Below are 27,358 nucleotides of genomic sequence, written 5' to 3' on the forward strand. Positions count from 1 at the left end.
CCCTCCCCGTGATCTACCACCACCTCTCCTGCACACACCCAGCCCTTGCCCTGTAGCCAGATCCCTCCCCACAGAGCAGCCCAGCCTCTGGCCACCTTTTGGCCCTGTTGTCCCTCTGGCGTGTCATCTGACGAGAACACCACCTGCCTGCTGGGATGGCCTCACCACCAGCCATGACAAGCTGTTCTCCCACCTGTGAGAAACAGTGCTTACACCCTGACATGAACCTCATGTTTCCCTCCCAGGGCTTGCCACCACATGATGGAGGGCTCTGGCTGTGTACCTCAAAGTCAGCCCTGGCGCAGCGGCAACCTCCTGTCCAGCCGTGCCTGCCGGGGAGTGGCCCCGGGCCCTGCTCACACCCTTCCCCACCAGGCACTCCCTGCTGAGCGGCTGATGTGGCCAGGGCTGGCTGGCCTCTTTCCCTCCCTGTTTGCTTTCAGGGTGTTTGCTGCTTTTTGGAGCAGCCAGCAGGTCAGTCTCAAGGAGGTGTGGCAGGGGAGGGCTGGAGGACACCACCAACTTCCACGCAGCACACCCCTTTCCTCCCCCTTTTCCTTCGCAAGGCACTAGAGGTATTTTTGCTCCCTCTTGTTCCACCCATTCTCCCCCTACTTCTGCCTCCAAAGCCTGCTGAGCCTTGGCTCCTCGGGATCTCTCTGGCAGGTGGGAGGGAGCCATGCCCTACCTGTACCAGGACTCAAAGCCGAGGCCACCGGCGCTGCCTGGTGCCGCCCGTGCCACCCACGGCTCGGGGAAGGGCTACCAGGAGCTGAAGCAGGAGTGCCTGCGCAGGGGGGTCCTCTTTGAGGACACCGACTTCCCGGCCTGCAGCTCCTCTCTCTTCTTCAGTGAAAAGCCACCCATTCCCTTTATCTGGAGGAGGCCCACAGTGAGTATGCTTGTTGTACAGGGGAGGGTGAGTCTTTTTCTCCTTTCAGCTTGCCAAAATCTAGATGCTGCTGGACTTCGGGATTGCACCAAACGTGTGGCACGTTCAGGGAGACATGGAGGGGGGGGGAAACTCTTCCCACCTCAGGGGCAGTGGTGTGCAGTCGGAATGTCACCCATAAAGACCTCAAGCTGCAGGACCAGAGGGCGGGAAGGCTTCACCCCATCTTTTAGATGTAGCTTGTTCTGTAGCCACACTTTATGCATGTATATTTAGGTACATGCATAAACAACTTGTAATCAGCCTTCTTTTACATTATTGCCAAACAGAAGCAATGTTAAGATGAAAATAAGAGGACATACAAGAACTTAAGGGTAAAATAGATTATGATGTTCCAACTGTGTAAAAATCAAGTGTCACTAATGTAGGAAATTCATTATTAAGGTTAAACTTTAAAAATTCAATTGTTTTAACTTTTAGATACTTTTATTTGCTCCCTTCTGTCATGAAATATGGAGAGATTAAGAATACATGCCATGGTTACTGAGCCATTCAACAGTAGCCAAGGGCTTGATGAGTATCTCTTAATGCATCTTGCATAACAATCATTAATAACACAGCAAGAGCCTGGAGCTTCACTAGTCACATGCTCTCAGATCACAAACACAACATCGCTCCAGCTTTCTTCTCCCCAGTTAACCCTGTAACTAATAGTCACAGAAAATTTGTGGCTACACCTCATTTCTTTGTTGGTGACTGATGCTTATTCTATTTTTCATCCAAATCTGAAAGTTTCTCCTTTAGTAGAAAACTTTCCTTTGTAAACAGTGATACCAAGAGAGAAAAAGAACTAAACAGGCTTAAAGATGGGTTTAAATTTTGGCTTAACTTAATCCACAATTATAGGCATTCAAATGCCTCAGCATCAGTTGGTGTAGTGCAGAAGATAATTAAAGCTATTACTTGTGGACAATGTTCAGATATGAAAAAATGGGATACCCTACATGTAAGTGCCCTGCAGGCACTACCCCAAAACCCAAGTGGCCTGTAAGCCTGAAGCATTTGCTGGGTTAATTGCCACAGCTCTGCTGGTGGAGCTGTGGCACTGGAGAAGATGAGAACAAGAGCCCTGTGTCTGTGTAGAGGATCTGTGTTCAAACTGCTTTTCACAGTGACTGGTTTTACTGCCTCTCCTACCAATATTTTACAGTAGCTCAAATGAAGTGTAGCATAAGACTTGTGGGTAATTGCAGGGACAAATAATGTTGGCCTTCAGATGCAGACACTGCTAGAGTTTCATCTTTAGTAATAGTAGAGGAGGCTTTCTCGTTATTTTGACATGCATATACCTGCATGTATACACATTTGTATGCAGAGTGAACAAGACCCTCAGCCAGCCCTAATCTGTAAATCTCCCACTTCAATCAGTGAGCTACATGGATCTGCACCAAGTTAACATCTCATCTTGTACATAAACCTTAAGTGCTCTAAGGTTCAGAAAGACATAGATTGATTTTGTTTAGCAATCCCTTTTCATTGCAAATTAAACCTTTGAAACTGCACCTTATCAAAATTTTAAAATAATCTGAAGAACAAAAGAACTCATTGTCTTCCTCTCCTCTCCTTTCTATCTTAATTTATATCTAAACTCAATTGCTTGGATAAATTAAACATCTCAGTGTCTGGGAAAGTTAGACATACAAGTTGAAGAACAGAAAAAAACCAAACCAAACAACAACAACAACCCAAACTCCAAAAAAGGAGAAACAAATGTGTTTTACCAATGCCAAATGAGTCTATGTTCTACAGCAGGAAGTAAGAAGGCAATTCTCCTAATATGAATGGCCACAGGTAACTGGTATGACAGGCACTGCATGCCAGAACCAGGCAGGGAAATGTAAGCACAGAAATAAGGCCATCTAAACACTTTCACCCTCAGTCTCAGGTTTCCATATGCCCCCCTTACCAATGTGAGGCAGAGGCACCAGGGTTGCAATTTAATTTCTTTTTAGTCTAAAGAAACAAAGCTTTGATGTAGCATCAGGCAAATCATGGGTCTCCCTGTTTCATCTCTCTGAGAATTGCATGTCTCTACTTCCAGGCAATATCCTTGTGCAGGTGAATCCTTCAATTTCTGTATGCTGTGTGTGGATGCAAGATCCATCTCTGGATTTTGTCCTTCAACATGCCAAAAGCCCTGGTACACATTTTCTACCATCCAGTCTGAGAATCCCTTGTCAATACTAGTTTTGCAACATCCACTCAAAAACTGTAGAGCATTGTTTTCTTTTGTATAGCAGAGAACAAGGCAGGGGTCCAGCCAAAATCCTTTCAGTTCCTTTTTATTTTTTTTAAATTGTTTTTTTTTTGCTTTACACGTAAGAGATAGAAAATATTTTTCCACATACCAACTGTAAAGCAGTGAGCTATGAGCTATGAACCTAATGTTCAGACCCATGTCAGTGGAAAGGTGTTTTATCTTGTCCCTTGTTAAAACATGGAGTTTCTTGGTAACAGCTAAATACAGTTCTTGCCATGCAAATTCTGTTCCTCAGGAGCAATGATGCTCTAAAACAAGGCATGTTATTAAAGATCAGCTACTTTATCAGCCATTGTTATATTTATGCCTAAAGGCAATGAGCTTTATTTTTTATTGTTCATGGCCAGTCCCAGGAAGACTGAGTGTATTTAACAAGCAGGTGGGCCAGGTAAGGAAGAGCTGCTGTTTGGTTTCCCTTTGCTCTACACAATGGGGACATGACATGCTGCAGTGCCTCCTCCTCAGGGCTCCTGTGGCTGAGCCATATCCTGACTGCCACCTCCTCCCCAGCACAGGCAAATAAAAACTATGCAAACCGGCTTCCTGCTCAGTATTGCCCCTGCAGGGTGAGCTTTGCAGGAGCTGTGCAGGTTCACTGAGGAGAGTGTCCTGGCTCCAGCAATGGCCAGCAGTAAGTGCTTCAGCAGTAAGTGCAGGAAGCTGAACAGAAGAATCAATATCCTGCCCTGATTGCCTCACAAAATGCAGTGATATGAACCAAAAGCAACTCAGATTCCTTCTAGGCAAATGCAGGAGTCAAACGACTGAATGTGTTCTTCTATTTTCCCACCATGTTTAATCCCCACCCCCAGGCTTCTGCCACTTAGGCAGAAGGGTCTGCTTCATGCCATAGGGTCTGCAGTAACATATCAGGGCAGATTGATTGACTACAGACATATTTTTCTAGTAATAATTTTCTAGGAATATATTAGATACCCTCTTCCTCCCTTTTCTATTCAATTCAATCAATTAAATTCAATTTACAGTTCATGGGAAAGGGGAGAAGAGAGAGTTATTCCTGCCACATTTATTGGTTTCCCACTGTAATATTTCTGTCCAGCTGTGGTGCTAGTAGCTGAACTAAAACAGTCAAATGAGTGCTTGAGAATTGTTTTAATGCCACCATGAGCACCAGTCCCTCTGCCTTCTGGACACACAAAGGTGGGTGGTGTCAGCCTCTCCTAAAAATCAACTCTGTAAAGCAAACAAGTCTGCAGTCTACCTTTGTTCTTTGCTTATTTGAGGAGGGAATGGTCTCATGGTTGTCAGACACTGTATGTTCTAGGTATTATGTGCAGCTAAATAAAAGGCTTAGTAGTGCATTTAAAGGTGAATTGCCAGTTTTAGTCTTTCCAGCCATTAGACAAAAACCCCATTAATCGTGTTTTGTAGCCTGACATTGAGATTCCGGAGCAGGTTGTGCTATGATAATTTAACAATTACCTACAAATGGATGCCAGCCTTTCATTATCAGCCAACTAATTATGAAAAAATGGAATTAGTTGATTCTTTAATTGCTCTACACTGTAATTAATTAGCAAGGATTCCCCACCTTTTTTTTTTGTGGTGGCCACACTGCTACAGGATAATATAGCTCATATGGCACACACCAGGCTGCTTGTCTGGGCTCAGAGTGATGGTAATATTTTCCTGGCACGTTCTAAGTAATTTCAGTGTTTCTCTCCCACTCTCACAGGAAATTGTCAAAGACCCCAAGTTTATCCTTGGAGGAGCCACAAGAACTGATATTTGCCAAGGGGATCTTGGTGAGTGATTCCCTCTGGGTGGACACCTTCATGCCTACACCCTGTGAGGAGCAAAAGGAATATCCTCAGACATGAGGGGATGTTGTTCCTCCTGCACTGGTGGAAGCAGTGAAGCTGGAGGTACTGCCTATGCTTACCTTGCCCACAGCCACCTCCTTGGTAGCCTCCCATCCATGCCAGGGACCACCCTGGTGCAGTGGGATTCAGGATCAGGGAAGGATCTCCACAAGAGGGTACTGTGAACTGAAGGGAGCCTTTTGTCTGCCACCATCTCTAAACTGCAGCACAGTCTGCCTGGACCAGGCAGGGGCACCCTTTCTGGGAACACACAGGCTGTCTGTCTTTTGGATTTCAAGAGGGATGGCAGCTAACTGCCATAACATCTGCTCTGGTCCCTACATCACCTTTTCCTCTTGGAGGGAAGAGAATAAGGATTTTTTTTTTTTTTTTTCCCTTCTCAATTCACAGGTGACTGCTGGCTATTAGCAGCCATAGCTTCTCTCACCCTGAATGAAAAACTGCTAGCAAGAGTGGTCCCACTGGATCAAAATTTTGGGCCAGATTATGCTGGAATATTTCACTTCCAGGTAAGATGAACATCTTGCATAGCATGAACACATTTCTGTCATTACATGTCACGGTTTATTTTGCAGTGAGATTGTCAGTTATTGTAGAGGAGAGACACTGAAAAAACAGAGATGGCTAAGCTTACACTGTTTTCCATGTTTTGAGAAACAACCTAGAGGGCTACACCAGCCTCCCACAGGCACACTTGTAGCCACTTCTGCTATGGAAGAGATATATGGCTTTAGAAATCATTTTGTATCTTCCTAAGCACATAAACCCCACTTAGGATATAAGGCCTCAAGAGAGCTGGGCTGGGATCTGTAATCTATGTGTGCCTTAAAGGTGTCGAGTCATGTGGTGACCACTTGTATTAGCTACATGAGTGATGTTACTCAGATAAGGAGCCACAGTACAGCTCTTCACTTTTAGTCTTAGTCTTCTCTTAGGATAGATTACCCTTCCTTCAGAGCAGCCTGCCACGGTGTAGTGGGAATGGATTATTTATATATGACTTCTAATGAAGCCTATGATTGTCACTAACTTCCAATTAGAAGTGCTGGGACACCAGAGCCCTATGTTCAGGAAATTACATACTGTCAGCAAACGCATTTCTCATCCTTTCTAAATAGTTTTGGCAGCACAATGAGTGGCTGGATATTGTGATTGATGACCGACTACCCACCTTCAACGGCCGCTTGGTTTTCCTGCACTCAGCTGATCACAATGAATTTTGGAGTGCCTTACTAGAGAAAGCCTATGCCAAGTAAGTCACACTGTACATGTATACTTTGCTGTTTGTACATGTATTATTCACAATTTTTACATACATTATTCACAAGCCCAGGGAATAGCTTCTATCCAATATTTCATGGTGGTGGTGGTGGGGATTTTTGCATTTGCTGCTGCCTGCATCAAAAGATGTTATGTCTATCTCTTGTGAACTGGTCCAGCTTCCAGCACATCATTAGACACAGACCTAGCTGATAGCAATAGAGTCAGATCAAAGCCTGAGTCTTGCCATTTGTGTCTGCAGAAACCTGAACTGAGGGCTCTGCCTAAGTCCAGATTTTTAAATGATTTGGCAGGTAGCAAGCCACTTGCCAACATGACAACTGGCATCAAAGAAAGAAACACCCCAGGCTTTAAGGATATGGAGAAATAATTGAATTAAAAATTCGATTAAAAAGGAAAGTGGAATTATCCCAATACTCTTCACATATGTCTTGGGTACATTCTGGGGAACTTCTTTTTATTTCAGTGCTGCAGTTTTACACCTGTGTGAGAAAGCTCTCATAATAGTTATCTTCAAAGTTTTGAAAGCATGTCTCATGGTCAGCATGTGTTTTCCAGGCTGAACGGCAGCTACGAGGCTCTCAAAGGAGGCAGCACAATAGAAGCCATGGAGGATTTCACTGGGGGTGTAGGAGAAATGTATGAGGTTAAAAAGGCTCCTGACAATTTCTATGAAATCCTAGAGAAAGCTCTGAGAAGATGCTCAATGGTGGGCTGCTCTATTGATGTAAGTAAGAAATGGGGTCTGAATTTCTCAGTTTAGTTTTGTGGTTTCTGCTGGTCTACTTTTAAAAGACCAGCTACATAAATGACAAGTAGATGGATATGCAGTTAACTCTGCAAATAATAGCTGTGAACTGATAGATACATCACATTAACATAGACCTTAGCACAGTTGTTTAAAATAAAAGAGTCACCACTTTTTCAGCAGGTGATGGCCACTGTATTTAGGGCAATAATGACATGAGTATGAGCACTAGGTGAGAGTGAACTTCCTCTCCTGACTTGTTTGGTCACTTAACATTAAAATATGCCATAGTTTCTTGAGGACTTCCTGGTTCCAGAGGCTACAAAATTGTTCTTGTTCAGCCCTGAGTGATGTAACAGCGCCTGTGAGTACTTGGGGGACTCGACAATTTTCAGGATCAGTGTGTTTGTTTGTAAACAGGGGCTGTAGCTCATATTATGTCAGGTCTATCCCTCTAGAAACTAAAATCTCCAGCTTTCCCAGAGGGAATGTTGCTGGTGGGCAGCAGACGCACAGGTTACTTACACTGCTCCATCAGTGTGTCTATCCAGGTTAAAAGGAGCTATCCATGTGTCCTTGGCTTTCTGGTGAAAAATGCCCAATCCGCTCAACAGCAAGACTGAAAGCCCTGTTGCTGTTCCTTGCTGACTGTGCTCAGTGAGAAAGGCAGTTTAGAAACTTTAAGAGTGTGCCAGGTTTCTCCACTAGAATGAGAAGCTGGAGAAAAATCTCACCAACCACAAAATGTTTGATTTCCCTTTCAGACACTTGTAACAAAAACAAAGGAAGTTTCCAGGCTGGGGGATAAGGAGAGAAGCTTTTGTTTGCCCTCTGCCCAAGATCCTTATTACTGAACATGTGGCTGGGCTAAGGACACCTGTTGTCTCAAACCCGTTGCTTCCCTGACTTGAAAGCAGGTCTTTTCCTCAGGCTCTCTCTTTTACTCAAGACTATGCCCTCAGCTCTGGTGTTCATTGTTTTCTGATTTGTGTTTTCCTTTCTCTCCTGATGAAGCTTTGCTGCTTGCAAAGACTATTAATTATTGAACTAGAGAGAAAGGGTGATACTCAGCTGGCTGATGGGACCCTTCACTGCCATCACTGCTCCATCAATGTCTTTTTACATGAAATGGGACCATATCAACACTTGATCTCAGTCTGAGAGCACCTTTTCCCATCCCTTAGCTGATACAAACTACATTTGAATGGGAGTTAAGACTGACTGCCTGGAAATGTAGATGATGTTTATACAGAATAACAGGGGCAGAGAAGGTACATTTTATTCCCTCTGAATGAACAATGCTAAAAACCCCTCAAATCCCACCTTTCCTTTCCTCAAAGGACACAATTTCACCATTACTGTCTGCATTGAGCAGACAGACAAGTTCCCTGTTCATAGTACTGGTTAGCCACTGGCCTCCCAACCTGATGCCTGGAAAGGACAAGGTGGCACCACTTGTGAGCAAGCTCTGAAGGGGGAGATTCACATTTTTTCCCCTGTCTTTCAGACCAGCAGTGCTGCCGAGTCAGAAGCCAAAACACCCTTTGGCCTTATAAAGGGCCATGCTTACTCTGTGACTGGCATCAACAAGGTATGTTCAGCAGCACAGGGCAAGGAGAGACCTGGGGAAAAGATGAGGGAGTGTCCCTAACCTGAGGTGATGGGGAGTTATCCTGGGGGTTATCCAGATTCCCATCCATCTTTCCCTCCCAAATCTCCCATAGCAGTCTGCACCTTTTGCCCAGCAGTTACACCAGCTTGCTCAGCCTCTGCTTACGGGAGAAATCCTGCTCCCCTAGCTACTGACACTTGGTGTTGTCTCTGTTTCCTTCTTCCCCAGGTGAACTATCGGGGCCAGCAAGTGCAGCTCATAAGGATAAGGAACCCCTGGGGACAGGTCGAGTGGAACGGCCCTTGGAGTGACAAGTGCGTGTGCACTACGTGCTGGCCTCACCAAGGCTGCAGCTCCACAGCCAGCTTTCTGCAGCTCCACAGCCAGCTATTCCACAGAAAATTAAATCAAGAGTTTGCACATGTGCAACAGTATTACTGCCAAATTAACGTCACCCTCAGTATTTTTAAAGCTGCTTGATTATGGGGACACTGTCAAAGTTGTTTAGTGCCCAAAATCTAGCATTAGCAAAAAACATGGATTAATACAAATGGGATAATTTAAGACACTCCCGATTTGAAAAAATATACATTTGGAGTGATTTTTTCAGATAAGATGAAAACTGATACTGTATTACTCCCTCTAAGTAGCTTATGAGCCTCCAGTTGCATTTACTGTTCTGGGTTTCCAAACATGTCAGGAATAGGCAGGAATATATGACCATTAAATGAGAACAACAAAGGTGTGGAAGGACCCAAAACACAACCAAATTAGTCTGAAAACCAGTCTGTGTTTACTACCAAAGTTGAACAAAGTGCAAATAATAATAATTATACATATAGTAAAAACCAACACTATATTTCCCCTCAACATACACTTTTCAATGTATTTTTTTCACATATCCATGGCTTAATTTTTGTTTCACTTTCTTCTACTAAGTTTTTTTCATGCCTACAGGTGTAGAGGAGTCATAAACTGCGTGGCTCTTTAAAATTGCTGAGACACGTAGTCATCTATAGGACTACTCTGGATGTTCCTGTCTTTAATGTGACTCAGATCACCACATCAGCTCGGATCCTTTGTTATCTTAAAAAAGAAAAATATGGTTAATTGGCATATATAATGAGTTACTAGATCTCAGAAAATAAGGAGAGTTTAATATCAGGACTAGCATCTGGCCATTTGTGCTGTTCATTGAAAAGGCTGTCTCTGCAAAGCAGGGCTCTGATTCTGCACTTGGGAGGTTTTCTTGAACTTAAGTTTCAGAGGAGCTAGCAGGTCAATACAAGAACTGCATTAACGTTTTGTAGTTGTTGCTGGAATTAACCTCAACAGAAGTTGCCTGCTACTCCCTGTTTATTATGTCTGATCAGAAATGTAGTGGGGTATTTCCAGTTTTTCCAAAAAGCTGTAGCAGGTTTTTGTTTGGTTTTGGTGAGCTGCATCTGGAGTTGTAGGGGTGAATGAAAAGGAGGCAAAGACTTTACCTGGAACCCCAGTAACTCCATCAAATCTCTCTGTAAGGGAGAAGGAGCCTGTTCAGTTCCTGTTGACTCAGTTTTGAAGGAACATCTGGCCCTAAGCTATTGACAAATATAAAAGAGGAAATGGTACAACAAACGAAAAACAGATTTCAGGAGGGGTGGGACCAAAATCTTGAGGTTTACCCATAGCCGTATTATACCCATAGCCCTATCCCAACACCAGGCAGCTGTCCCAACTCTGAGTGCCTGCAGTAACTCATGCAGGACCATCCTGGAGCAGCTTTGGGCTCTCTGGCCTGGTCCTGCTTCCAGTTCCATTAGTTGGGTTTCCTTGACCATGAATGACAGTGGGATTTGGGATACCTCCCAAATGCATCTGTGTTTGTGTGGGCCACTCAAATAAAACACATTTGGAAGAAGACCAGCCTGCTGCTGTGTCCAGCCAGTTGTTCTGAGCCAGGCAAAATGAATTGCCACATAGCCATAGTAAAGCTTGGTTTTGTTTTCTTGCAGCTCTCAGGAGTGGCGTTCAGTGAGCCCGTCGGAGCAGAGACGCCTCTCTCAAGAAGCACTGGATGATGGAGAGTTCTGGTAAGCCACAGGTTTTTAAAGTGTGTGGCTCTAGTCAGAAATCAAGGCACAAGTGGCCAAAACAAGCAATAAGGAAGAAGTCTCTGTGTGAACAAATGCTCTGCTTCTGCCTCGGAGAGAGCTGGTAGAATGCTCACTTGGTTTTCTTTATGTTTCCTGTGTGCCCATGTCTATTTTAATAACAAAAAGCATTTTGAATGTCAGCTTAGTTATAACATTAGCATCTTTCAAATACTGTGAGTGTCCCATGAATGTAACACCCTTAATTCCTTACCATGATCAAAGGAGACTACAGAAGGGAGCAGTGCATTGCACTGTGTCACCTATGAAATGCCTTCATTGATGATGCTAGGCATACACTGAAAGGGAAGGCAGTGCTGAGAAGCAATACTACTTGCTGCTGAAGGTGACAACAAGATACATAAGAAATTATGAGAAGTTTTAAGAAAATATTAAATGGGGAAAAAATACAGTAGAAATTGCTTTGGAAGTGTGTTCTTTGTGCCAAATTCACAATCTCAGACAGAGCAGATGGCTGACTTGTACATTATTGCCCCCTATATCAAGCATGCTTTACACTACTGACAATGTGTCTAGTCACATTTTCTAAGGCCAGATGCTCATCACCTTTACAGAGGTAAATCTAGAGAGGTATGCAGTGGGGCTATTTCAGATTTTTCCTGCAGGTTAAATCAAAGTTCAACTTTAGGCCTGAAAAGTGATTTGAAACACACAATGAAGCAAGTTAAGTCATGTATAATTATTTATCCCAAACCTTGATAGCTCTGGAGGGAGGTAAGTCCAGTGGCTGATCCATTAATTATTTTTAGATAGGATATTTACCTGGAACCCGCATAACTCCAGCAAGTCTCTCAATACAGAGCATGACTTAAAGTCTTACTGTGTAATGGAGGTACAAGTGTGCAAGTAGGCATCACATGAGCAGTAAGATTCATGAAAAGTCACCTGTCCAACAGAGCTAAGCTGATAGTTAAGTAAGTCCTCAGAAGTTGAGTATACCCAGACAAATGTTTGGATTCCTCATCCAGCATCTCAGCCATTCAGAGCTGAAACAAAAGTAACTGAGGCTGAAATTTCCACAGAAGGGGTTCAGTGGAAAAAAATCATATGCAGGAGTTAAGAAATGCTTCCAAAACCAGTCATGCATGTTTGATGCCTGCTAGACTCTCCACCCAGTCCATAAGACTTATTTTTACTAATGCCTCTGAACTTCAGTGTATTTCTCTGAGGAGTGTTTGCCTCTTTGCCCCCTCTAAGCCACACCTTGATGGTTCCCCTGCCAGGCTTCACATCCAGACTTTGCATAAACAATGTTGTCATGTATCACTAAAGACATCAAAATATTCAGATAAGGAAAGACATGAAAATAGCTGCTTCTCCCCACTTTTTAGTTTGCTCCTTCTGTGGTTCTTGCTGATGCAGTTTATCTAAGTAAACAGTGAATGAGCTGTATTCCTACTTCTGCAGCTGAGGACCTTCAGCAGGTGTGTTGACCACTGCTGGTGGTGGCTTGGCTTGCCTCCCTGGAAAGCTGGGATAATCTTTATGACGTGCTTTGAAACCCGCTGCTAGAAACTGTGAGTAGCAAAGTAATTAGGTCCTCCAGAGTTCAAAATATGTTCTACATGACACGCATTATCTTTGGGCTTAGCTCATTTTTGTTAAATGAAAGAGAACAAGAGGAAGAAGAAACACACCAGTTTATTCTCATGTATTGTGTTAGATTTCATCCTAGGTGGAACAGGAAGGCTAGGAGGAAGGGTAGTGCAGCAAGGGAAATTAGATTTAAAACAATAGAAAATTTAATGCAAGATAAGTGTAGTATCACCAGAGTGTCTTCAATCAATGCAAAAAAGGCAGCACAGCTGTAGAGGACTCCATGGGATAAGGTGGGAAAGGTGGTCTGATAAGAACTTTTGTCCCTTTTGTTCTTTGGATTTGTGAGGACTGAAGAAATTCTTCTTGGTAACATGCTCAGGGGGCCTGCTGACCTCATTAACTACCCCAATTTTTTTTTTGCTACATATTAGCATATTAGATTGGTGTTGTCCAGATGCTTCTAGCAGATTTGAAGAAGGCATCCTGCTGTTGGCTAAGAAATCAGCTTCTTAGTCACCCTAGTCCTTTCTCTCCTATAATCAGAGGGTCAGGGTCTTCTCTTCACCACTACAAATCCTGGATGGCCCTAAGGAAGTTAGAACAGGTGGTTTCTCCTTAGGAGACAAATCTGATGTATAAAGTGCTAGTTCTACATCTGCTTTGCAGCACATTTCCAAAAAGTCCAAAACTACATAGTGTGGCCAGGAAACTGAGCCACTTGGAGAAAGATTTTGCTATGCTGCAATGCTCTTCTGTGCTGAGCATCAAAGTGAGAATTAGCAGGGCCTAGGGCTAGCAATACACAGAAATAGCCAACAAGAAATTGGACTGAGCTCAGGAGAGCAAACCCTGCTGTTTCTTCCTACATTAAAAACAAGTCATAAAACGGCCCATAGCAAGTGTAAATTAAAATTGTCACAGATATCTATTCCTTATGCAGCAGAAAAACGGAGGTAGCTGTGTTTGGTGAGATACAATGAGAGCTAGCTGGGTCCTATCTGCCACTGCTGCAGATGAACATGCAGTCCTGGAGAGCTTTTGCTCTCCTGCTGCTCTGTTTTTTTCGCTAGGCATCAGCCTCTGGAGGAAAAGGATAGTTAAGGAGTCCGCATTAGGGAGGAGATCAATTTCTTCATGTTATTCCTATGGTCCATGGAGAGAGAGGGGCTCTTACAGAGAGTGACTCAGAGCAGAGGACACATCTGGAGGCTAAATTGCCCTCAGGAAAGCCTCTTTGCTTTTACAAATGGAAGTTCAGCCCACCAAGACTACCCTTGATCTTAGAGCATGTGGGCCTCTTGTCTCCGAAGTGCCAACCATGCAAGCTACCCCATTTTGTTCCTTTTGCCTAGTGCTGCACACTATGCCAAGTGGTGCCTGGCTCTGGCTGTCCCTTCTTCTGGCTTTTTGCTCAGTTCTGAACACCAGACTTTGCCCTTTTACTTGAGAGACAAAATCTCATGGCCTATCTGCTTCTCAGCATGCTGCGTGCTAGTTTCAACCACCCCAGCCTAGCAGCTTAGAAACATCCATATTGTGGCATTTGCTCCCTCCTTCCCATGGGTATGTATATATGTCTACCCTAGGTATAAATAAAATATATGTAGTGCAGTTGACCTGACACAGTAGCAAGCAGCAGTGTCTACACCACCTTTAAAGACAGTTCTGAACTGCTACTCAAATCCAAACACACATTTTGTCCCTCACATTTGATGTGTGTTTTTGCTAAGCAAGGACCCAGGCACCCATAAGAAGGGGAACGTGAGCACCCTGAGCCTAGGCACCTTAGCAAATGCCCAACTATAACTTTAATTGCAGAGTGGACAGGCTAATTGTACCATGGCTCGGCCAGTCCATCATCATGTGTCCTTTGTAGTGCTGTCATGTGGCAGGCATTGGACACACAGCTGATTTGTAGACAGACTTAGCTCCTGCACATATGCCAGCCATCCTTTGGTTGGCTCTTCGGCCATATAGATGTAGCCACTAAGGCCAGGATGGTGTTGGTGAAATAACTCTTTCCACCATTGGTTTTGTGCTAGTATCGGTTCCTTTTATCTTATACTCAGCTCTAACTGGGTAAAATTAACAGAGTTGTAGAGCAAAAATAAAGGTGTAAGAGATGTCAGAATCAGACCCAGCCATGAAGGTTGCTTGGGTTTTACACTGCAGTGAGTGAGAGCTCGCTTCTCTGTTGTACATCTGCATGTCTCCACAGTCACTGAAACTGTTCAGATCCACACAAGCTGGTGATGCGGCCCTGGAACTCTGGGGAGTAAGTAACCTTTGCTGATGTGCATGACTGCCTTTTCCTTCCTATGTGTTTTGCTCAGGATGAAATTTGAAGACTTCAAAGTGTATTTTGACAAAGTCGAGATCTGCAACCTGACACCAGATGCCCTGGAAGACAACACTGCCCACAGGTGGGAGGTGACCATCCACCAGGGGAGCTGGGTCCGGGGATCCACTGCAGGAGGATGTAGAAATTTTCTAGGTAAATAGATACTGCTCTTAAAATGAGGAGCAGGCACTGGAAGTCATTACTCACCCTCAGCGTCCTCTCCTGTTACCCCATAGCCAGAACTATGAGTGCTGGCCAGGCTAGGTGGGTCTCAGCTCATAGGAACCAGCCAAAAGGACAAATATTTATATGGTCCCACTTGAGACTTTGTGGTAGAAGAGCTGCTTTCTTTGGTCTCAAGTTCATTGGATCTGATTTGCCTCTTGTTTACATTTTTATGAGCAGGACTAGCTCCAAATAAGTCACTTAAACTGCAGCAGTAAGTGTAAAATGAGACAAAAATCTAGCCCAGCCAGCATGTTTATATGGCTCCAAAGTAGCAACATGGATCTGAACTGTGTTACTGCAGACTGGCACAAGCACTATGGGATCATTGTAGCTACATACTTTATAAAATCCCATCTGACAACTTTATTTAAACCATGGTAACTTGATAAAATATCAGGCCTAAAATCTTTCTACACCTACTTCCATGAAGGACTTTGGGATTTGGCTTTTTTTTCCGCAGAGCTTAGTGGAAAGAAAGAAGCATGACAGCTAGTGGAAAAATGACATTTGAACAAAACCTCAGCTTAATTGTCCTTTTTGTCTTCAACTTTTTTCAGTAGTAGTAGTGGCGTTATTTTTATTCTGAGGCAAGAAACTCTCTGGTGTTCTTTACATTGGCAGAGACTTTCTGGACAAATCCACAAATCAAGCTACATTTGACAGAGAAAGATGATGGACAAGATGAGTGCACATTCATAGCAGCACTGATGCAAAAGGATCGCCGTAAACTCAGGAAGCTTGGGGCTGAAATGCTGACCATTGGCTACTCTATTTATGAGGTACTGTGTTACTTTTACAGAGCAGTAGCTGCACTATCAGTATTAGCATCTTTCTCTGGGTTTGTAGCCCTGCCAGTCATCATGCATTTTTAGGGCTCTCGCTCTTAAAATAATCTCAATTACATCAATCCCCACAGAGAATTTTGATGTGGTTGGGATTGAGTCCTCTCAGAGGAGGATTTAGGAGTCCCTGCAGGGCCATGGGTTCTCAGGGTAGACTCCTTGGCCCCATGATTCTGTCATCCCCTGTCTGGCTCCTGGAGAGCTGATGTTGCTTCTTATGAGTCCCTTAGGGTACGTCACACGCAGGGGTGCCTGTTCCTGAGTGAGGTTGGGATTGGCAAATCTGTTGTCATTGCTCTGTGACATCCTACCTGGGATGGTGATATTTAATGGCAGGGAATGTTTAAGCAGGAAGACAATTCCCCAGAGTCCTCTTAGACAGCCTTCTGGGTGGGAAAGGACCACTGGTAGTGGATCCTTGCCGTAAGGTGGGAGCTAGGCTGCTGTGAGCCACCTGGGTGAAGGGTAAGAGTCAGGGTCACAGCTGGGGGAAAGGCTGGTGCCAGGCAGAGTTTGGCTTTGTGTTTTGGAAAGGGGCAAGAATGGCCCCTAGCATGACCTGAGCAGTGCAGTGCTGTCTCAATTTCCCCTCCTAGAGCCCTGGCAGAGATGGACACTTGGGCAAAGACTTCTTCAGGTACCACCCCTCCAAGGCCAGAAGCAAAACCTACATTAATTTAAGGGAAGTATCTAACAGATTCAAGCTGCCACCGGGCCATTACATTCTTGTTCCAACCACGTTTGAGCCACACCAGGAGGCAGATTTCTGCCTGAGGATTTTCTCTGAGAAGAAGGCCATCACTGAGTAAGTCAATAGTGAGCCCTGGGCCCCCTGATGCTCGCCTGCACATGGGGCTGCTGGCTGCTGGGGAGAGCCTGGCTGCCTGGCACCCAGCCCTACAGCAGAGCCTTGGCATGGGAAGCTCTTGCTGGTTGGGGGTTTTTTTGCATTTGCCCATTTTTGTTAAACCTGATGTGTTTTGGAGAGGAATTTAGGAGGTGGGGAAATAAGGCTTGTTATGATGAATCTGCTGGAAGCTTGACAAAGAATGAATCTGTGAACGGAGCAGTTTTTGTTTCTTGTTTATTCCTGTTTGTTTCCTCCCAAAGTTTGTCCAAATGAAAATTTTATATTGAGGTAAAAGTGTGTGCACAATGAGATTAATTCCTTAGCAGACAGCATGCACAGCTGCACCCTCCCTCAGTCATGCTTGAAGTCTGTTTGCTTATACCAAAATTTAAACAGGGCAAAAATCTGATTGTCTGATGAATTTTATCTGAACTTGACCTGTTAGGTGAAAAATGCAGTTCTATCATTCACTTCTGAAAAATGTACTAAGCAAGCTTACACTCCAAGCAGATGTTTAATATCTTCAGATACTGAATAAGGTTTTGTTTTCTCCAGGGATCTAGATGAAAATGTTGCCATTGATCTCCCTGAGGTAAGTCCACAGAGTTAAAATAGCAAGAGAATAGCTCACTAGAATCCAGCACACACTGCTTTTACTGTCTTGGGCTACAACATGTTCATTTAACAGGAATGCTACACAACTGCCAGCTTTGTATGTGACTGAAACAGTCAGATCTGCTGAATATGGTAAAAGAGCTGTAACAAAATCATAATCACTATGCTTCTGCATCCACTTCAAGGCAGTTGATGTCATCCAGCACCAGAAGTGGGTATCAGCCACCACGAGTGCACTGAAAGCACACCCATTAGCCATGGGGAGGTACATGGCTGTTCGCATCTTTTAATATTTCATATATTATAAAAAAGGAAGAGGCAAGAGAATGCCTGCAGACCTACGTTCATTTTGCATACAGATGCATTTATTTATCAATATCTGTAGGGCTTGGGAAGGAGTGATTGATACATGTGTATGCCTAATGAAATGATTACATTCTTTTTGTTTCTGAATGGCGTGGTCTGCCTGCTGAGCACTAATTGCAGCTGAGTCTGAGTCAGCTCCTGTTTTAGTGTATCCTTGCAAATAAGCCATTTGTTGTGGTGTGTCTTCCCATGGTAACAAGCTAAGCCACGATCTCATGTGTCCCTCTTTAGTAAAACCCCTCCAGGGACCAGCTAACAAGTGCACCTCCATTTCTGGAATCTCAGGGCCATGTTCAGTAGCAAAGTAAATCTGTTCATCTGTCCCGGTATCACTAAGGGACTGCATCCAAACTGTGAGGGTGATGGAGCACTGGAACAGGTTGCCCACAGAGGCTGGGGAGTCTCCCTTTCTGGAGACTTTCAAGACCTGTCTGGATGTGCTTCTGTGTGATCTGCCCTAGGTGTTCCTGCTGCAGCAGGGGGGGTTGGACTCAGTGATCTTCAGAGGTCACTTCCAACCCCTATGATTCTATAAACTTACATACAGTCAAAAAAAGTGTAAGTGGCCATCAGTGTCACCAGGCCTCTCTGGTGACCATACACGAAACAGCACCCATGTTATATCTTCTGCAGGTAGAGAAAACAAAGCCTGATTCTTTGCTTCCTGTCCTGTGCTGTTCCTTTCTTTTTCCTCATATTTTTGGCCCCAGGACTCCCCTATTCACATGGTCACCCCAGCTATAGCAGTGGCTCTGCACTATTGCATTTCTCTACTAATCAGTGTAGACTAAAGCCTGGGATCTACAACCCTGTGGCTGCACTGAGGCACTCAGCTGAAAGTGCTTCCAGGCTTTGGATGGCTCTGGGTAATGAGCCAAAGTGCAGCCACCTCTTGTGGTGCTCTCAAGAGGGGAGAGAGGTCCCTGGACGCTGCTGCTGGAAAGAGCTCAGTAGAGCTGTGGTTTAAGAACTGGGGAAGAAGAGTGGTGCCAGGATGGGATGAGAGGAGAAGTGTTTTCCAGTATGGGTGCTCTTGGTTTTGAGATAATGGCAGTGGCACACTGTGCAATCACCCAGGTGTAGGAAATGAGGGGGTGAGATCTTGGGCAGCTATATGGTTGGGAAGCCTCAGGCTTAGCAATGTTCAGGAGCATGTGTACCCTTCTTTTTAGAGCTATTGTGGTCCCCTGATGCACAGTGGGGCTCTGTGTGGAAGAAATGTCTAGTTTCAGAGTTCTTTTAATTACTTGTGTGGTTGATGTTGCAGCCTCCAAACCCAAACCCAAGCCCACAAGAAACTGAAGATGAAAAACAGTTCCGGGTACTCTTTGAGCAGATTTCAGGAAAAGTAAGTACAAAACCCTTGTGGGTCATGGCAAGATGTAGGAAGAGGGGAGATATTTCTGCTCCCACCCATGGCCAGGTGAAACGAAAACGCTGTATTTTGGGAGTGTGCTTAGCTGTAGTATGTTGTTTGGTCACCAGATGTCACCATGCCTTATGTCTAGATAGAGAAGGGTGCAGTCCCTGGTGAGCAAGCAAGAGGACCAAAGCTAGAACTGAAGCTCTGAGCGAGCCTGCCTGGTTCAGTGTCCAACTGCAGGTTATTTTTCTTTGAATCAATGAATCCTGCTTGGGATCTCTTTCAGGCAGCCTTATGCACAGTAGCACGCCTATGTTTTGCCACTCCTATAGTTGTTTCACCTTTTCTTGGGTTTGCACAGTTCTCTTTCCCTGAGTTGCAGTAAAGTACAGATGGATGTTTGTGTTTTCTGAGGTTTTTGGTGTGTCTGATTGGAGGAACAATCAATTAACAGATGCTCCAATTTAATTTATTTATTTTTACTTGAGGACATGGAGATTTCTGCAGAAGAACTTGAATATGTTCTGAATGCTGTATTAAAGAAAAGTAAGTGCTGATAGCCTCTAAGTAAAGGGCCATTTAAATAACTTTATAAAAGCTCCTATTAAATTCACTTACAGATAGAAAAAAAAAAATAATATAAAAATAGCCTGTGTTATGGCTCCTGTCTAGTGTCCTTTAGCTAGCCAGGGCAGAGCCAGGAAAACATCTGGTCCATGATATAACCACAAGCTTGCTCTGCCTCCAGTGTGATCCATGTCAGCTCAGTGAAGCCAGCTCTCCATTGCCTTACTGCTCTGCTGTGGAGGGACAGGCACTGGGCTGGGACTTGTAAGACCTGGACATAGTCCATGACCCTGCTACAAGCCCTTTGTACAATGAGAAACCTGTCTCTCTCTGAACCTCATCTCCTGATTTACAAAACAAGAACAGTATGTCTTGTCATCAGTAAATACCTCCTCTGTCTGGACTGTGACTTCTCTATAGTCTTCATCTTCTAGTGTACATGTCCTCCCACAATGAGGACTAACAGCCAGCTATCTCTGCATATGAAATCCTATTTTCAGATTATAAAAGGCAGATTTGCTCAATAACTTTTTTCTTACTCTTGTCCTTTTTCAGTAAAGAACATTAGATTCAAGAACTTAAGTCTCATTTCATGCCGAAATATCATTTCTCTTACGGATGTATCCTTTCAACTAAGTGTTTGTGAGGCTAAATGAATACTGAATATAATTGCCCACAGCATTACCTGTCATGGATATTAGAGATGGATGTGTTAATGTCACGACAGAACACTATGCAAACTAAAAACATATGTGAAAGTTATATCCTGATTCTTATTTTAGAAATTTAGGGTTTGGACCTTTGAGACAGACCATTTTCTACTACAGACGGAGAAGCAGAAGTTGAATGCTGTGCACCTGTAAAAGTAAATATCAAATTACTTCTTTATAGAACTGCATTTTTTCAAGCTGTGATTTATTTTTAAAAGGCCTGGAAGAGACAACTCGATAGAAGTCTGTTGTCTAGAGGATTACATTCAGGAGACGGAGTTGTGCATGCAAGTTATAGGTCAGAAATTAAGGATCAGCAGAGTGCCAAAAATTACTGATATCAAAGCTGTGGGGTTTTTTACAGCCAGATTAAAAGCTGGAAAATCTGGTCATTCAGCTAGATCCTGGAACTCCAGGAAGCAGACATGTGGGCGAGAGTTGTCTGTCGAGATGTAGACATTTGTGTTGTAGGTGTCTACACCTTAGCTTGCTTTCTAGTCTTCTTTTGTAGATAGTGAAAAGGATGGTGTAATTATGCTTGGATGGGCCTAACTGTGCAGGATGCTAAATGACTGCTCAGACATCAGGTGAGATGGATCACAGCCCTGGTACTTACCCCTTTGCAGTGTTCTGGTGCCTGTAGAGTTTGCTTAGCATGGCTTCCCTTCAGGTAGAGCTGCTTTTTGCAGCTTGCTTTCCCAATAGACAATTTTGTTACATGTGAGAAAAACAGATACAGTCCTGAGACGGCAAGTATCTAGCGTATGGATTATGTCTTGCTTGTTCAGCTGAGAAGTTCTTATCTTTTCCTTTTGTTGCTCCAGTCCATGACAGGTAACATCCTCTCTAACATTTCTAACAGAAAACCAAAAGAGACAAAACTTTATCCTGTTAAAGCTATGTCCACAATGTTAAAATTCAGAGACGATCAGACATCATGCATATGCAAATGAGAAGCAGGGGACTAGCTCTAAATTTCCTTCCTTGAAAACCTAGCTTCAGTAGGGAACTGGTCCATGTTCACATCTCATCCTTACATGGTATTGGGACAATGCCAGGGTCTGCGCTTGACCTTGGAGAATGGCAGCAGTCCTAGGTTTACTATTTAGGATATAACTAAATAGTTTCCACTATTTGCAATGCTTCCAAACAAATCTCTGCATAGTTTTGAATAGATGGGGAGACATCTCTTAATCTGCTTTGGAAGCACAAGGAACACAGACACAACCATCCTGGTCTGGACATGCTCCAAATGGAGCACAATGGAGGAGCAAAATGACATGAATGCAAACACACATCAAGGCTGGAAGACACCCCTTGGTGTCATATGCCACCAAATTCCTTCGCTGCTGTCACCATGCAGTGGCACAGAGGTGGGGCAAAGTCCTATGTGACCCCAGGAAGAAGAACCTGGCTGGGTAGAAAGACAAACTTTTTGCAGGAGTGATAATGTCCTTGGGATCTGTGAGTGCCCTCAGTAATGTCGCCAGTGTAGGTCCTTAAATAACAGCAGGCACTACCTAGACCCTGCTTGGCACATTCTGACCTTTGTGAATGCTTTCTGATCTGGTGTCTTTCTGAGCAAGGGCTTAGTCCTGACAAGTAAGATGGAAAAGGAGTGGGCCCATTCCTTATTTAGCATTTCAGAGCAAGCACCCCATCCTGCAAGTGAGCTGTGCTTGGGCGACATCATTAACTCAATAAAATAAATATTAAGACCCACATAATTCAGGCAGAGGGAAGGCCAGGCAGATCTAACCACTTCCTCTCAGAACTGCTATGCAGACATTTTTTTCAGCTAGTAAGACCAGATTTTGCCAGCCTCACCCCATGGCTCCCATTAATTTTTGGCTGAGCCATTGTAACAAAGCCTGGTCACTAGATAAAAATCATGAATAGCACATTGATTGAGTCCTTTGAGTACAGTAGCAATTTGTTTTAATCAGGTAATTTAATTCTCTGAATCATTTATATCCCATTTACATCCAAAGCTGTTCTTGCTTTGGAACAATCTGTGTCTTTCCCCTGTGGGGCCTGCATTGCTCAGCTGTGCTTTTACATAACATCATGTTCCTCAAGTATCACAGTCACAGTCATGACTGTAACTGCTTGAGCTGCACCTCTTGAGAAGTCCCTGTCTCAGTTTCAGTGGCACCCCAGGCTTTCCAGGCAACAAAATGTTTTCTGATTAAAGGAACAGCACAGATATGTTCAGACAGAATTTTGATCTTCATGTAACAAAAACTTTTCCTTAATTCACATTACCAGATCAGTGGCAATGGGAAACTGGAATTTAATGAGTTCAAAGTTTTCTGGGAAAAAATGAAGACATGGATAGTAGGTGACATTATTAATTGTGTTTGTTTATCCATTTAATTAGCTATTTCCTGTGTAGTTTATTATGTATGTTCAGTCAAAAATGGAGACAGGAGTGTTTACAAGCCATGAATTCTAACTTGAAACAAATGTTTTAAAAGTACGGGGGCTTATTTTGGATGGTCAAAGACATTATTAGCTTTCCATGATGCTAAACCATAATGGTTTTCTGGAAATAACAGAGATTTTTGTAAGCAAATCAACTATGTTTGGGATAAAGAATGCAATGGGCACTAATAAGCAAGCCAATCAAAATGAAACTTAAGGAGTTTCCATTACTGCTGTTGTACAGAAAAAGAAAGTGATGATTCAAGACTAGTAGGAAACAATGATTTCCTAAGTCACTGCGTTTCCATTATTGATCTCTCAGGAGTCAACTGTACTGAAGTCTGGGAAAGTGTGATTCTAATTTTAAACACATTTTCCTGCCACTGTATATGGAAGTAAGAATAAACAGGCTTGCAGAATCAGGCCACAGACTGAATATTCAAATAAAGACATCATAATTGTTTCCTCATGGTCATTAATAGCTTTTTTCTGAATTCATGCTTCACCCAAGCACTCAAAATATGCAATTCTCTGCTTCTTGTCTAGCCCATCAGAAATGGCAGACACTTTTTCTGGGTACTAATGCCACGTCTCTCTTAACAAAGGATGCATTGTTTTTTAACAAGGGGGCTTGAAAAATCCTTGTATCCTGTAGCAAGATTTCCATGTATATTTGCTGGAAAATTTTAAGCTGAATGTGATGACAGGTCTAAATAATTCCTATTCCAAGGAAGAGTTGTGTTTGTTGTCTCATTAAAAGGACAGAACTGAACTCCAGCTTAATTATTTTACATTTAGGTCAAAATTAAAACTGTTTGTACCAGTTCTCTTGGTTGTGCCATGAGTGTAGCTGTGTAGATCTTTTATACCTAGAAGCAAATGAGTAAGAAACAATCCTAACTTCATGTGTAAAAAATTTTTCTCTGGCCTTCAGAATTGTAGAGGGAAACATAAAAAGAGATTAAGAGAATACATCAGTTAAGCGTTAAAAGAAAAAAAAACCACAACACAATACATCCTTCTCAGATAAAATAACTTTTTAAAAAATAATGGAATTTTTTATGAAGAACAACTCATTATTTCTGAATGCTTGGGTTTGGCAACACTTGTTTCAGTTTCATAACAACCTATTCATATGACAAAGAGAGTTGGGACCCAGATCTGATCCTCAGTCAGAGTCAGACTTGATCTGCGTCAAAGTCTTGATGGCTTTCTCAAATGCTTGTGTTATACAGTCAAGCACCTTGCCTTTCTATGTCATATCTGTGGTCCTTTTCATATGCAAATACTGAACTTACCATGTGCTCCTTTCATAACAGAATATCTTTCTTCAATTTGACTTTGATAAATCTGGCTCCATGTCTTCCTATGAGCTTCGCAGTGCTCTTAAAGCTGCAGGTAAGATAAGCACTGTATTTTATCTGGGAAACCTGTTGGGCAGACCAACTGTGGATGAAGAGGACTCCAACCAGTAATGCAGGCTGGGTGCCCCCAAACAGAGAGGACATCTGAACCCCCAGAGAGGACCTAGGCACCTAGAGAGGACCTTGAATTGACTACTTTTGCCCCAGGTGTCCCCAGCCCTGCAAGGCAGTTGGAGCAATCTTTACATTTTTATTGAGCTCTGTTAAACTCAACAAGGTTGCACGTGTGCAGGGCTAGACACTGAAAGAAACCACTTCATCTCCACTTGAGGCCAGGGAGTAAGCTCTTTGTTATGAAGAGCAGTCAGTGCATTTGTATTTCATCACAAATTATTTTTTTAAAGCACCAAGATTTTGCAGAAATCCCTTGAAATTTCAAGGAGACAGAATAGTCCCTCATACATCAAAAAGTGCATGGACTAGAAACTGCAAGGACTGCAGAAATTCTTTTTCAGAGTTTGTTATTCATCACAAGCTTAAAGAACTTTGTGGTCAAATTGCTTTCTGGGTGGATGTGTGCCATAGTTTATCCTCCCATTAACTGGTTTCCAAGATCAGTTAGTAGAGATGTGCAGATTCCTCCCTGGCCTATGAGTGATGTTGCTTACTTTTCATTTGTGCATCTGTCTTTGGGAAGGATACCAACTCAACAACTACCTGCTGCAACTGATTGTCCTCCGCTACTCTGATGAACAGTTCCAGATTGAATTTGATGATTTTCTGAACTGCTTAATTCGCTTAGAGAATGCAAGTCGTGAGTATCTTCTTCCTCTGGAATTTCTTCCTCTTTGAAAAAAAAAAAAAAATGTTGCACTTTTGGCTGTCTCTGAGCATATGGCGCAATATCTGAGATCAAGTGGGTACATGGCTAACAGAAAGGAGCTGTATTTAGCATTTGCTTTTAGGGTGGCTTTTCTCCTGTAAAGTGAAAAATGTTCTGTTGCTAATGGAAAATTTCCCCATGTGAACTGAGCCTGCCTCATAAACTGCAGCAACATAGAAGGCATGTGAGGAATGCTGGCAAAGTCCATGTTATAGCCTTTCTAGTGGCTCACCCACACGCTTAATTTGGGATCACAGAAGTTCAAGGATCCAATGATATTGCTTGTGCTTCATGCAAAGAGATAACTGACATGTGCTTGGGCAGGTATCTCCTGTACCTTTTACTTAACTTCTCCACTTTTGGCTGAAGATGTGGTTCCCTGTACATTGATGCGCCCTAGGTCTCAGTTTGTGCTCAGGGTCACTTTCAGTCCAGAGCAGAAGTAGTGGAGGTAGGTAAAATGGCTGGATGAATGATGAAGTGGTAATTAATGTGGCTCCAAGTTCAAATCAAAAGCAGCTCACTCTATCAGAAGCAAAATCAACTTTCTTGACTGCTTTTTCGTTTTGTTCTTCTCTTTACTTTCTGGTCCGATCCGTGGTATTAGAAGTATTAAACTAGAGAGAGAAAAAAGTTAAGTGAGATATATAAAGAAATGCAAATGACTTCATTTTGTAGTATCACTCAAATCTATTTGTTTAGTGCACCCAGGACACTGACTTCCAGACAAATTCTGAAGAGAGACTTGCACAAAGACCTGAAGTCCACAACACATTTCCTCTTGCAAGGACTTCACTCAGAGAGCCACTTTTGCACCAGGCTGTCCCTCTCCTTGGCATGTCCACCCGTTTTTGTGGGATGGGGAGGTCGTGTATGAATATGAATGAGGTGGGTGTATTTATAGCATTGGTGTCCTGTTTTTCATTTCAGGAGTATTCCAAGCACTGAGTGTGAAAAACAAGGAGTTCATTAACCTGGATATAGGTGAGGTATGAGCACGGCTTTATAAATACTGACAAAATGATGGAGCTTCTCTAGAGCTTTGTCCTCTTGTAAGAACCAGAGTATTTCTGCATGACACTTCAGGTGACATCTGTGTCCATGAGAGTGCAGGGGCCATAGGCTTCAACAGGCTTGGGGTTTACAGCACATGCACTGGTTGCATCTCTTCCATGCTACTTCTTCCTTGCCCTGTGGCATATTGACAGCTTCCCATCACCCTTCCTAGATTCTCTGCTTTTTCCTTCCTTGTGTGCCAGCTCTTGATAGGGTAACAGGGAAGCAGCAGATGGTCTTTTCTTCTCCCTGAATCCCCCAGAAGTTCAGGTCAGCCTCTCCTGTGCCTGTCTATCATCTGCTTCACACACTGCTCAGCACAGGCTGCTTATTTTCTTGTGCTCTCTTTGTCTCCCTGTTGCACTTGAGGGTTGTCTCTCATTTTATGCTAACCCAACACTTCCTGGGGCAAAGCACTAGGAAGTCTCTGGCACAATAAACTTGGGAGCCTGTGTGGACTGCTCAGACACAAACAACAACACTGCTTTTGTCAGCATCTAGTGCTTGGAGAGCAAGGGTCTTCTTGGTGTGGGGTCAATCCAGAGCAAGGCACTGCTTTTGAACATCTCGCTTTCATCTGGGGAAAGAGAGAGGGGGAGGGACAAGGGCCTGAAATAATTTATTGTAAAGTTGATCTTTCTTCCAATATTAGTTTATCAATCTGGCAATGAACATCTGAAGAAGTCTGACTTGGATGCTGGGAGTTCCTTGTGACATTGCTGCTGAGATTTCTGCCCCAACATCTGAGGTCCGCTTCACATGCAAACTTTGCCAGGAGATTTCATCTGGAGGAACATGCATGCTACCCACCCTATCTGGTCCCCAGCTCTGTTGATGAGTTCAACAGTCAGATCACATTTTGGTTTTATTTTTGATAAAACCTGATAGTGGATTTATTACTGTGAGAGGCATTTGTATGGGGTACACATGCCTCTCAAGCAGACTGAAACTGATGTCCCTGAGTGACCACAGATTTTTATGAAATAGGATTGTATTTAGCTTCAGCACAGGACAGACTACAGTGAATAAAAGTCTTTATTGATGCTTGGCTACAAATTACTGTAAGGTGCTTTTGAAAATGCAAGTTTGTGTAAAACTTTGTTTAGTTTGGTATTTATTTTCAGGCATGCTGTGTGGCTACATTACAAGTCCCCTCTTGTATCCATATGAATTGCAGTTTGGTGGACTGTGAACAAAGGAAGACTAATGAACGCAGGGATGAAAATTCATCCTTGAAGAGGTCCCTTATCCAGGCTTCCTTAGGAGCATGCTTAAGCTAAGGTTTGGCATTCATTACAGATTTAATTTAGGAAAAAATTGTTGCATCTCACCTTCCCTTAGTCCTTCCTCTGCTACC

At 43.3% G+C, this 27,358-nt stretch overlaps 1 protein-coding gene across 3 annotated transcripts; it reads left to right on the top strand.

Moving 5' to 3' along the window:
- The first annotated feature begins 678 nt into the window (after positions 1-678).
- Positions 679-26,972, top strand: CAPN9 (calpain 9). Of its 3 annotated transcripts, XM_051614057.1 has the most exons (20): positions 679-892; positions 4,909-4,978; positions 5,447-5,565; positions 6,175-6,308; positions 6,896-7,064; positions 8,593-8,676; positions 8,926-9,011; positions 10,695-10,772; positions 14,726-14,886; positions 15,583-15,740; positions 16,400-16,608; positions 17,209-17,245; positions 18,902-18,982; positions 19,486-19,543; positions 20,120-20,184; positions 22,543-22,611; positions 24,018-24,096; positions 24,760-24,876; positions 25,876-25,934; positions 26,654-26,972. In XM_051614057.1, the coding sequence occupies exons 1-20, from the start codon at positions 680-682 to the stop codon at positions 26,678-26,680; spliced, it is 2,073 nt and encodes a 690-aa protein (XP_051470017.1). In that variant the 5' UTR covers position 679; the 3' UTR covers positions 26,681-26,972. The 3 variants fall into 3 exon arrangements, with proteins under 3 accessions (XP_051470017.1, XP_051470018.1, XP_051470019.1); XM_051614058.1 differs by lacking the exon at positions 10,695-10,772; XM_051614059.1 differs by lacking the exons at positions 4,909-4,978; positions 5,447-5,565 and having other exon boundaries at positions 680-892.
- Positions 26,973-27,358: the final 386 nt, after the last annotated feature.

This window comes from Apus apus, chromosome 3 (genome assembly GCF_020740795.1).
Source record: "Apus apus isolate bApuApu2 chromosome 3, bApuApu2.pri.cur, whole genome shotgun sequence".
NCBI classification, from domain to species: Eukaryota; Metazoa; Chordata; class Aves; order Apodiformes; family Apodidae; genus Apus; species Apus apus.

Coding starts and splice junctions, on each gene's coding strand:
- CAPN9 (XM_051614057.1), top strand. CDS start 680: ATGCCCTACCTGTACCAGGACTCAAAGCCGAGGCCACCGGCGCTGCCT. Junction 893..4,908: donor TTATCTGGAGGAGGCCCACA/GTGAGTATGCTT, acceptor CCACTCTCACAG/GAAATTGTCAAAGACCCCAA. Junction 16,609..17,208: donor GAGAAGAAGGCCATCACTGA/GTAAGTCAATAG, acceptor TGTTTTCTCCAG/GGATCTAGATGAAAATGTTG.